At 43.4% G+C, this 12668-nt stretch overlaps 1 protein-coding gene across 1 annotated transcript in view; it reads left to right on the top strand.

Annotated features, from left to right (window-relative positions):
- Positions 1 to 12668, top strand: part of UBA6 (ubiquitin like modifier activating enzyme 6) — a 101730-nt gene that overhangs the window by 41079 nt on the left and 47983 nt on the right. Inside the window, exons 18-22 of the mRNA XM_044304561.1 lie at positions 2549 to 2626; positions 9239 to 9420; positions 9525 to 9630; positions 10378 to 10467; positions 10566 to 10646. Coding sequence (XP_044160496.1) covers positions 2549 to 2626; positions 9239 to 9420; positions 9525 to 9630; positions 10378 to 10467; positions 10566 to 10646 — 537 coding nt within the window. The remainder of the gene's footprint in view (positions 1 to 2548; positions 2627 to 9238; positions 9421 to 9524; positions 9631 to 10377; positions 10468 to 10565; positions 10647 to 12668) is intronic.

Raw genomic sequence — 12668 nt, 5'->3', positions numbered from 1 at the left:
ACAGGATTTTCATAATTTTACTAGAAGTCTTAATGCTAACAATATAGGACTTACTCTTACAGCAGAAATAGAAAAAGAGAGCCTCAATTTTCTTGATTTGAAGATTACCTTACAAACTCACGGCAGTATCGCGACTGAAGTGTATAGAAAATCTACTGCAACAAACAACTTTCTTCACTGGGGGAGTTTCCACCCCCCCTTACTTAAATCCAGTATCCCCTTATAGGGCAGTACCTTAGAGCTAAACGAAACTGTACATATGAAGAGTCTTTTGAAAAAAAAAGTATACTATACAGTAGATTTATGGCCAGAGGATACCCTAAGAAGGTACTTCATCTGGTGTATAGAAGAGCCAAAAACACTGAAAATAATACGCTGCATAGGAACATATGATGCATAACATCAAACAGTGTATAGAACTTTGAAGCGACATTGGCATATCCTGCGAGCGGACAGGGATCTGAAAGAACTTATTTCAGATAACCCCATTGTAACGTAGGAGGAGAAGAAAAAAACCTAAAAGAAATGATGGTGCGTAGCCATTTTCAGAAACAACAAAGAAGAACAGAAACATGGCTGGCCACAAAGGGATCCTTTTACCTGCGCAAGCTGTAAATTCTGCAACTATATGTCCCCCCAAAAAAGAGTTTACTAATTCCTATAGATGGAAAAAAATATACCATCAGAGACTATATAAATTGCAGGACTATGGGTGTGGACTATCTATTCAGGAGTTGAGGAGGCGTGTATAGAAACATTTCAGTAATTTAAATACCAAGGAAGAGACACCATTATTATAGTTAATAATGAAGGAAAACTAAAGCAACCCTGATATGCCCTATGAAGCAATATAGGAAAATAAAGGATACAGTAAATTAGATTTAAATAAGAGATATCAGATTAAACTTTGAATAGAATGATAGAGTGCTTTTAATATAAGAGATGCCGAGTAAAATACTTTCCTGATTGATACATTTATAATTTGAAATATATGAAAAATACATCAGTATATGAATATACCGAAATATCAGTGTTGCTTGTGATATATACGAAGGAATTGCATGTTGATACATAGTTAACCAAAGGAGGATAAAAGTAATAAAAAGTAATGTACACTAATATAAGTATAAAAATAAGAAATAAGTGTCAAAGAGACATCTAGAAAAAGTAATAATTAATGGTAAGAAAAATCAACATCATGAGAAATAATGATACCATATAATCATATGCCTCTCCAAAATAAAGGCAGGAGCTTCTAGTGGCATTATTGGTTAACAAAAGAGGTAATAAAAAAATATACATGGTGATAACTATACAAAATAAAAAAAATAAAAAATATGTAAAAGATAAAAATAAAAATTTAAAATAGAAGCCTAAGTGTAAATTAAAAATATATAAATAAGATAAAACTGGGTAGTTGATGGATTAATCTCATGCTTCTAAACTAAATAAATAGATGTAAATGATGTAATAATGTTTCAAGATGTGGAAAATTCATGGAGAGTCAATAAACTAAGATTACATGATTGTAAAATATGTATATCAATACATGGTTGGAGACATAAGGAATTAAAAAATCCTCAACCCAACTAAGTATGCAGTGGAATGAAAAGCAGCCTAATTAAAATCATGTTCAATGTACCAACAGGCAATAGAAAGTGTCATAAACACTACTATTAGCCCTGAAAACATTAGATACATAGTCTCATCATGAGACGAGAGCTGGCTGCCTTGTACTAAGTCCGGATACATGCGCAGTGCCAACGGGAGTAATGAAACATTTCTAAGTTGACGTGCATGCACGAACTCCCAAAATAGGCGAAGTGGACAGGGAAAAACCGGCATGACAGACATGGATGGGCGGTACGTATAGGAGGCGAGAGCGAATCGGGAACGTTTTCTAATAACCTAGTTGAATCTGGGGAATAAAGCAAAACGTGATAGGCTTCTCTTATAGTGACATTACCTACCAACATAATAAAAGATGATCCCCGCCCCAACGGACCTACCTGCCTGATCCCCTGAAGACGCCGGTTTGCCGGTGAAACATGTCAGGGGGCAGAGTGTGTGTTTGTATGTTGTTTCAGCGTCAGCAGTGAGCAGTTAACCCTTTATTGAGAAGAAGTGCAGACTAATAGCGATAACAGTAAATATGGGAAGGCAGCCAGCGCGCGCCCTGGCGCCTAATCAACTACCATGTTGCAAAAAATAAAGGGTCGCTGTGAAGGATATAAACAGCGACCACATATAAATTGGAGCTACTAAAATACACCTAGGGTATCTGCTTACTATCTGCTGAGATATTTTAAAGTATCTCACAAAGTGTTTGTTTTGCACAAGCACTTTATTTAAAGGGAATCTAATAAAAGCTTCGGTATGTGTAAAAAGACGCCTTGTGGTCAAATGACCAAATGTTATAACTTACTGAACAGTAGTAGTGACTCGCCATCGCTGACCTGAGTACACTACGGTCTCTTGGCTAGGCTCTTAATCTGGAGATAGGGTATGTATTCAGAATAATAAATAACGCTTCTTCTTTTTTTTTTAGATTACTATAACAGACCCTGACTTAATTGAAAAATCAAACTTGAACCGACAGTTTCTCTTCAGGCCTTATCACATTCAGGTACGTTAGAAGTTAATGAAATTGTAATGAGTAACCATTACAGCCATTAGGCCATGTTCACACCTTGAAAAATCTGAATGGGAGAAGTCCACAGCACATGGAGCATATTGCATTTTCATTTCTGCTTTTACGTAGCATGTGAATAGAGTTTTGTAAAACCTCAATAATCTAATTATAATTTTTTTTTTTTTTTACTTTGCTGCAGTTTTTTGTTGCAAAGTCTGCACTAGAGTCTCCAACAAAGCTGCCAAAAGTAACAATGGCATTGATAATCCCAGAATATGCCATCAATGTTTGGGAACTCCAAACATTTTCTTTGAGTTTTACCAGACACTTTACCATTTTCTCTTCCTTAAAGGGGTTGTCCCTGAATGACAAGTCATCACCTATGCACATGATAGGTGATAACTGTCCAATCTGTGCAGGTTCAACCTGTGGGATCCCAACTGATCACTAGAATGTGGGTTCCCTGTCTCCCAATTGAATGGAGCACAATAGGTGGGGTTCCCAGCAGCCAAACCCCCCCCTGATAACGCCCTCTCATCTGCCTACAGATGATAAGTTGCCATTCTGGGAATGCCACTTTATTCTTTTTTCTTGTTAATATGATTGGTCAACACAGTACCAGGGATATTGGCCCTGCCACTAGGATGCTGGCACCAGGTGTTAACTCCAAAAAAGGGTGTTAGCTTAGTGTTTGAATGAGGCAGACCTGTTTTTCTTTTTTTTTCTTTTTGTATGTTCATAAATTTTTATTCCCCAAGATGGGCGAGATTTTTTTTTCCTCTCATCAATGTAGATCACCACATCAGGTCTCAGGTACCTGCAGGAGGGAACAATTGGTCTCTCCTGTGGCTGGCCACCCAGTCGCCCTCTGCACTGCAATATGGCTGGATACCAGAAATCCTGCATCCATGCAAGGTTCCCGAGGCGGTGACCTGGTGTGGAGCCGAAGATGCCAAAGGGTCAGTACTATAAGCTTGTGCACTACCATCATCCCCCAGGCTGGGTCCTATTCCGACTCTTACTCCTTTTCTTCTTGGGGCACTTCTACTGCTTTGTTCCCTCCCTTGGGCTCCATCTCAGTTGTTTTGCTCAGGCGATCTTTGGGTCTCTTGTTTATCGATTGAGTAAATTGCGGGGGGGGGGGGAGGCTGAGCAGGCTACTTTATCAGTTCATTCCCTCCTCAGGGGAATCGTCTTTGTCCCTTTCAGTTCCCGGTTTGATCGCCGCCCTGATGTGATTTGCTTCGGTGTTGTTACTGTGGCGCCATTTCCAGTATGATAATCCTCCTCTTAAGTGCCTGAAGCTTTGTCCTGTGCCTGAACGCCTACAGTTGGCCTCCTGACTGTAGCCTGTTTTCTCCTGCTTTCTGCTATGATGCAATACCATAGGCTTTTTTCCTTTTTTGGGTCACTTTCTTTGTACATCATGTCCTCCTGCGATACTTCCTCCTTCCAGGCCCTTGGGCCACATAGCTGTGTTAGTTACTTATTTTACGCATGTTGTTCCAAGGATGCCCCAGGCCCCTCTTGCCAGGATCTGGCCACCCCCAGTGTGCGTTTCATCCCTTACTCAGGCCATAGGCCACTTAGAATAAAAGCGACTTTTGTGTTCTGTTTGTTCACCACTCCCAGAGTTTTCACCGAGGTCCTATAAACTTTTATGGCACTTTTCTTCACTATGAGAGTTGTGGTCCTTCCTTATCTGATGATCTGAAGGCCCCCTTTGACACGTTTCATTGGTTTGGATGGATTGTCAACCTAGAGAAGTCATCCTAAACAGATGGAGTTCATTGACATTCTCTTCAACTCCCAAGAGGGCAGGTTTTTGCTTTCTCAGGACAAAATAGCCTCTTCAGGGGCATAGTCTATTCAGGGGCATCCTGCTTTTGCAGGTACAGTCCCCATTCCTTCTGCTTTGCATTAGGGCTGCACGATAAATCGAAAAAACAATCGAATCGCGATAATCGGCAAATGCGATTTGGCCGACCCGAAAATGCCGCGATTATATATATGAAGGGGCCCCGCGCACATAACTGCCTTTTGCATGTACAGTGTTTTACTAGTGTGTGTGTGTGTGGGTGAAACAATCTCTCTCCTAACAGGTCCAGGGTTCCGTGAAAAGTTGGTACCTGTAAAAAGTTGGTACCCTCGTCACTTCCGGTAGTGACGTAGAGGCATCGGAAGGCTCAGAAGGAGGTGTGTCGCCGAGCTCGCCACCTCAGTGGCTGAAAAGAAGGTGTTAGCGCCTGCGCAGAAATAACTATGGTACCAACATTTCAGGGCAAGTGAATGTGAACGCGCCGACGGGGGGTTAGATTTATGGCCCACGCGCATGCGCCGGGAGCCTCAGCAGAGTTGGGGTAGGCAAAAATTACGGGCACTCGGAACACCGGCCTCTGTACTCACTATGAATGCAATGAGCGGCAGCGAGGTGGCCGGCCGGCGCGTGACTGACGTCACTTAGTAACGCTCCTCCCACTTCAGGAAGCAGGAGCGTTACTAAGTGACGTCAGTCACGCGCCGGCCGGCCACCTCGCTGCAGTGCATTGCATTCATAGTGAGTACAGAGGCCGGACCTGTTAGGAGAGAGATTGTTTCACCCACACACACACTAGTAAAACACTTTACACGCAAAAGGCAGTTATGTGCCCAGTTTAGACACATGAGGGGGACCAGCATAGGATGCTATATGTCTTAAGCTGGCCCCCCTCATGGCCCTATGTGTCCTCCACACATCCCCTATAACAGTGCCATCAACAGGTCCCCCATAACAGTGCCATCCACAGGTCCCCCATAACAGCGCCCTCCACAGATCCCCCATATAACAGCGCCCTCCACAGATCCCCCATATAACAGCGCCCTCCACAGATCCCCCATATAACAGCGCCCTCCACGGATCCCCCATATAACAGCGCCCTCCACAGATCCCCCATATAACAGCGCCCTCCACGGATCCCCCATATAACAGCGCCCTCCACAGATCCCCCATATAACAGCGTCCTCCACAGATCCCCCATATAACAGCGTCCTCCACAGATCCCCCCATATAACAGCGTCCTCCACAGATCCCCCCATATAACAGCGTCCTCCACAGATCCCCCCATATAACAGCGTCCTCCACAGATCCCCCCATATAACAGCGTCCTCCACAGATCCCCCCATATAACAGCGTCCTCCACAGATCCCCCCATATAACAGCGTCCTCCACAGATCCCCCCATATAACAGCGTCCTCCACTGATCCCCCCCATATAACAGCGTCCTCCACTGATCCCCCATATAACAGCGTCCTCCACAGGTCCCCCATATAACAGCGTCCTCCACTGATCCCCATATAACAGCGCCCTCCACTGATCCCCATATAACAGCGTCCTCCACTGATCCCCCATATAACAGCGTCCTCCACTGATCCCCCATATAACAGCGTCCTCCACTGATCCCCCATATAACAGCGTCCTCCACTGATCCCCCATATAACAGCGTCCTCCACTGATCCCCCATATAACAGCGTCCTCCACTGATCCCCCATATAACAGCGTCCTCCACTGATCCCCCATATAACAGCGTCCTCCACTGATCCCCCATATAACAGCGTCCTCCACTGATCCCCCCATATAACAGCGTCCTCCACAGATCCCCCATATAACAGCGTCCTCCACAGATCCCCCATAACTATGTCATACCCAGCCGTGTCAGCGGCTCATATGGGAAAATCCAAGTAAATAGACCTCTAGCACAATTCCTTTAAAATATTGCATCGCATATCGTTATCGCAATTTTTAGGGCCCTAATCGCAATCGCACAAAATTCCCATATCGTGCAGCCCTACTTTGCATGCATATTCTGGGCAGGGTGGTCTTTGTCTTCCAGGCCATCCTTATGTTCAATTCCACACACACCCCTCTTCAGCACTGAGTTCTTTGTCGCTGAAACAAGTCGCTTCTCTCTAGACAAGCCCAATTCTCTTCCTCCCTAAGTCCCTCGGAGCTCATCTGGTGATACTCTTCGCAGGCTTTTCTCCAGAGGAAGTCCTTTCAAGTCTGCACAATGGTCTGGGGCCTTCAAAGTATTCCATCCTCAAGAGGATCAGGTCTAAGAGTTTGGAAGCTTACCTGTCCAAGTGTAGGGTTCCTCCATTTCTGGTGACCATCCATTCCACTTAACTGGTTGGGGCCTCTTGGGCATCAGGTGTCTGCTGCTCTGGTCTGCAGTGCTGCCACCTTAGTCTTGGTTCACATCTTTGTCAAATTCTACCAGATCCATACCATGGCTTCTACCGATGCCAATCTTGGGCACAAAATATTACAGGTGGCTGTGCACTTGGCGAGTTAAATGCTACTAATTATCTTCTCACCTTCTGGGACTGCTTTTTAGATATCCCATGGTACTTTGTCCCCCATTGATATTAACTAGGAAATTGGGTTTTGTGCTTTTTATAAAATCCCTTTCTTGTTTGGAATTATCAGGGCACACAGATCCCACCCTCTCTTGGTTTTCCTATGCCTTGTTTTTGTTTTTCCCTGGTTTGTGTCCTCCCGTGAATCCGACAAGAAAGGGATTTTTTGCAAGTACAAAAATCTCATTTTTCATGTAAATGGTGCTAAACTGCAGCTCCAGATGCATACAGTTCTAGCATATTTGGTAGCATCCCTAGTCATAGTGACCTCTCTAATTGAAAGGGTTCATGGGACATGTCATGTCACTTTATACATTTAGGGGATTATTTATTAAACAGAAATACGTCTATATTGGGAGTATTTCTGGTGCAGACTGCGTCGCAATTTAAGACTTTTCCCCGCTCGCACCAGGTCTAAAAAAGTGGGCTTGGGGTGGGTGGGTACAGGTTACCTGTTTTAGGCGTAGAAAATGGTCTAAATGTAAGACAGCAAGGAAGCGGCGGTGGATCCACCGAAGTTATGTAGATATGTACATAACTTCAGCGGATTCACCGCCAGCACAGGGCCTTATTAAGACCAGCATTTAAAACGCCGGTCTTAATAAATGTGCCCCTTAATCTCTGTCATTTTTTAACTCAAGATGGCCCACTGATTACAGATGGATGAGCTTTGTCTCATCAAGCAAAGTTCGACATGTACAACCAGGTGGCCCTGAAACTGAGGTGCTTCCTCTGCTGCTTGATTGACAGGGTTGGTCATGTCAGCTGGCCCTGACAATCTCGTGACTGCACTGTTGATCTGTTTCCGGAGCAGCAGCTGTTCATGGAAGTGTGGCGTATGCACAGTTGCTGCTCCAGTAACAGAAACTGAGTTATTGCACCACTACTTGGACCAGCAGCATAGGCATCAGATTATTAAGTTCAATCAAGCAACAGGAGGGGCGTCCTCAACTTCGGGGACTCCGTGTTGCAGTTGCTGCGCTCTGCTTGATGAGACAAATTGATTATTACAAATTGATTCACTCATCCCAACCACTGGTAAGACTCCCCCTTATATAACCGAACTCAGAGAAGAGAATTAAATGTATAAATAACAGGTTTTACAGAATATTTTCCCACAAAACTATATATCAATCTGCTCGACAACTCCTATTCTACAATATGCTGCCTGCAGACTGCACTGCATTTTGTGGTGACAGGTTCCCTTTAACCCCGTCTCGACATCCGACGTACATGCACAGTGGCTGTTGGGTCTTTAAAGATGGCGCCAGCGCCGGAGATCGGGTAAAGCATTCCATGCTAGTAATGAGCCTGAGCCTGCACTAGGCTTATTACCTGTTTATTGCAGTTCAGCCAGCAGGTGGCAGCACAGAACTGTACTATACCTATTTCTGTATAGAATACTGGAGCAAATTTCATCTGATGATTGCAAGTTGGAGTCCACTTGGAGACATAAAAAAAAGTTTAGAAAAAATATTAAAATAAAAACAAACAATGAAAAAAAATAACATCCTGGGCATAGCCGCGCGAAAACGTCCATACTATGAAAAAGTTGTGGCGTTCAGAATATGGTAATGATGAGAATGTTTTTTATTTTTTTCAGGTTTTAACTTTTTTCAGCATAAGGCTACTTTAACATTAGCGTTCGGGGCTCCGCTTGTGAGTTCCGTTTGAAGGCTCTCACAAGCGGCCCCGAACGGATCTGTCCAGCCCTAATGCATTCTGAATAGATGCGGATCCGCTCAGAATGCATCAGTCTGGCACTGTCTGTCCTCCGCTCCACTCGGCAGGCGGACACCCGAACGCTGCTTGCCGTGCGGAGGCAAACGGATCCGTCCAGAGTTACAATGGAAGTCAATGGGGGCGGATCCGTTCGAAGGTGACACAGTATGGTGCATTTTTCTAACAGATCCGCCCCCCATTGACTTTCAATGTAAAGTCTGGACGGATCCGTCTAAATACAAATTGTACTTAGACTTTTTTAGTAAAATATAATGCAGACAGTTCTGTCTGAACGGATACCATCGTGTGCATTATAGGAGCGGATCCGTCTGTACAAAAACCAGACCGATCCGCTCCGAACGCAAGTGTGAAAGTAGTCTTAAACGCAAGAAAAAATATACAAGTGTGGAATCACTACACTCATACTGACTTGGAGAATAAAGAGCATCGGGAAAGGGTTAATCATCTTATGTTTTTTTGTTTTGTCAGAAACCCAAAAGCTGCACTGCTAGTGCTGCAACCTTAAGCATAAACCCGCAGTTGAAAATTGAACCGCGTTTAGATAAGGTGTGTCCGGCCACAGAGAATATCTATACAGATGATTTTTACAGTAATCAGGATGTCATTGTGACGGCACTGGACAACGTGGAAGCCAGAAGATATGTAGACAGGTAGCTCTACGTGTAACCGTTTTTGTGTCTGATTTATTGACTCAACTGTAAGATGTCACTTAAAACTTTTGTGTACTGAATTCTGTACATTTTCTTTTATACAGTCGCTCTGTGTCCAACATGCGCCCTCTGCTGGACTCTGGGACCATGGGGACGAAAGGACACACAGAAGTGATTGTACCTTGGTTAACGGAATCATATAACAGTTATGTAAGCGTTGTGTATCAAATTATAGTTTGAGTTTCACCTTCAGAAAATATAAAGGGGGTCATTTATTAAGACTGGCATTTTAGACACTGTTCTTAATAGCCCCTATAGCGGGCAGTGGATCCGCCTGAGTTATTTAGCGGCACAAGCATCTACATCACCTTGGCGGATCCACCACCGCTTCTAAATGTATGACAGCTTAAGAGTTGTCTTAGATTTAGACCATCTTCTAGGCCTAAACCAGGTGTAGAAAATGGTACATAAGACGGGCCTACCGTCCGGTCCCCTTCCCCGTCCACTTTTTTTAGACCTGGCATTAGTGGGGAAAAGGGCACCACAATCTTCTCCAGGAATACGCCTAACATAGGTGTATTTCTGGTCAGTAAACGACCGCCTAAGTACCTAACCCACCTAACTATTGAAGCCCCTTAGCCTGCTGCACCACATGTAAAGCTTCCTACGGTTGAAATACATGTATTCAATGCCTTTAACACACAAAAGCCTCAATTATATAGTGTACTGCAGACAAAAATGGATCATAGCAACCAATGGGAGTTTTTTTTGTGTGGCCCACCTGCACTTAAAACATGACAACTCCAAGTTGGCTGCTGTGGGCAACATCTCCCATTTTGTCTGCAAGTGCCCTCATCACTGAGGGTGACCAAGGGCAGAGATGTGTACTTCTAAGAACAGTGGTTTCAAGGAAAGAAATGTCATATATTTTAAAATCATTATTGTGTTCTTGTGTAGCGAGATCCTCCAGATGAAGAAATCCCATTTTGCACTTTGAAGTCATTTCCAGCAACCATTGAGCACACGATTCAGTGGGCCCGAGATAAGGTATAGAAGAACCAGTATTTGCAATGAATAATCATTTATGTCTTTTTTATGTATATGCCGTGTTCTCATTTATTTCCTTTATTTTTGTTCACATCCAGTTTGAGAGCTCTTTTACCCACAAGCCTTCTCTATACAACAAATTTTGGCAGGCACATTCAACTGTCCAAAACGTTCTCCAGGTATGTATATTGTCATCTGTGAAATGTGTCGGCGACACCTTCTCTACAGATTCTGGGCTCCTGTACATATAATCAACTTGTTCGAATTATTTAAAAGGGTTTTATGCTATTTTATTTATTTATTTTTTAGTGATGACCTATCCTCCTGATAGGTCATCAGTATTTGATTGGCGGGTGTCCTACACCTGGGGCCCCCATGATCAGCTGTTTTGAGAAGGCACAGGCTCTCCTGTGAGCGCCGCTGCCTTCTCTCAGCTTACCAAGCACAGCGTCATACATTGTATAGCGGCTGTGCTTGGTATTGCAGCTTAGCCCTATTCACTTGAATGGAGCTGAGCTTCTCCTAGGCCACGTGATACATAAAAGTGGCGGCCTAGGGAAAGCAGAGAGAAGGCCATGACGCTGCTGCCTTCTCAAACAGCTGATCGGTGGGGGTGCTGGGTTTCTGACCCCCACTGAACAGATACTGATGACCTATCCAGAGGTCTGAGAAAACCCCTTTAATATATTCAGCACTTGTCCTTACCAATCAAATAAGTTGTAATCATTTTATTAATAATAACATTTACCAGGTTTAAGTTCATACTGATAATGTCCATACTGAAAGTAGTACAATCCAAGAATGTAGCAATGTTGCAGCACTCCCAAAGTAGATTAAAAAAATAAAGGGCTGGGCTTTATCCACCCAGGCATGAAAAAAAGCCCCAGTGAGCGGCTGAAAGCATTGCTCTGGGTGAAAGAATTCCGTTTTTTTATTTTTATCTACATTGGAGAGCTGTCACATTTTTGGATTGTATACTGTAGCTGAGATTGAGGTTGCATTCGCTGCCACACCCACACCAGCCCATTATGCTGCTTAGTTCTTGAGCTATTGATGCAGATTTCGGGCACATATAGAAATAAATAAAGTGTTAGGGCATAGTACAGACTGATGCACGGGCAGTTATCAAGTATGAATCAGGCATTCCTGATAATTCTCTAATCATTGAGTTGAAGAGATTGCTGCATTTAGTTGCAGCAGTCATCTAATCTTTGTGGGGGACAAGTGATTGCTACTGCTTGTCTCCATTACAGATTCATTATTTTCATCCATACAGATTCATTATTTTCAGGCAGATCTGTAGCTGGCAAAACAGTGATTTTCTGGGCTGTATAAAAGATATGATCACCAACGAACTAATGTTTTCTCATTCATCGGGTGATCAGTTGCACTATGTACAAGGGGCAATTATCAGGAACACATGTTTGTAAGAATGCTTGCTCCCGATAATTGTCCCGATTCTCGGCCTGTGTAAAACACAGACCTTATGGGATATGTTTCATTAGAGAGTTGAATTGCTTAAAGGCCATTTGACACCACATTCCACATGTCAACCAGTTGGCAATTGTCCATCCTCGCTTGTAAGCAGAATCCTATGATCTCTCTGGTATCTCCATATGTTTTGCTAATCCTCTGAAAAAAGACTTTTTATAATATGCAAATTACCCCCTAGTGCTATTGCACCCAGAGGCTACCCTCCCCGTTTTCTATGCTGTGCCCCCACCACTGTGATGGAGAGGCCAGGCAGTCCCTTAAGTCTCACGGATCGTGTTCTGTACATGTGCAGTAAAGGGATCAAGATCACTGGGCAGTTGGGCATCGCCGAGCAGATGGGTACTTTGATTTGTTACTCAAGCTGGCTTTGTTCCAGTGAGCCAATATGTAGGCGCTCCTCACCCAGCTAGAAGGCTGATTAGAATAATATTTGTTTGTAGAGGGGGCCCAAGTCTCTTTCCCATTTTTGAGTATTGTAAGTAAGATGAGACTACTACTGGAGATTGTGTCCTGGGGAGGTTGCTCCCACGCTTATGCATATGCTGCATAATGTAATCTATATATTATGGGATTATGTCTTTGTTTATTTCTATTTGTAATTATTTTGTCCTCTTTAAGTGTTATATCTTCTTCAATAAACCGAGTAAAAAAAAAAATAATTCAGATAACTCCTATAATGTCTTAAAATAAAATAAAAATTCTATACT

Source organism: Bufo gargarizans, chromosome 1 (assembly GCF_014858855.1).
Source record: "Bufo gargarizans isolate SCDJY-AF-19 chromosome 1, ASM1485885v1, whole genome shotgun sequence".
NCBI lineage: Eukaryota > Metazoa > Chordata > Amphibia > Anura > Bufonidae > Bufo > Bufo gargarizans.
Note: the sequence above shows the minus strand (reverse complement) of the source record. Positions and strands in the feature narration are given on the sequence as shown.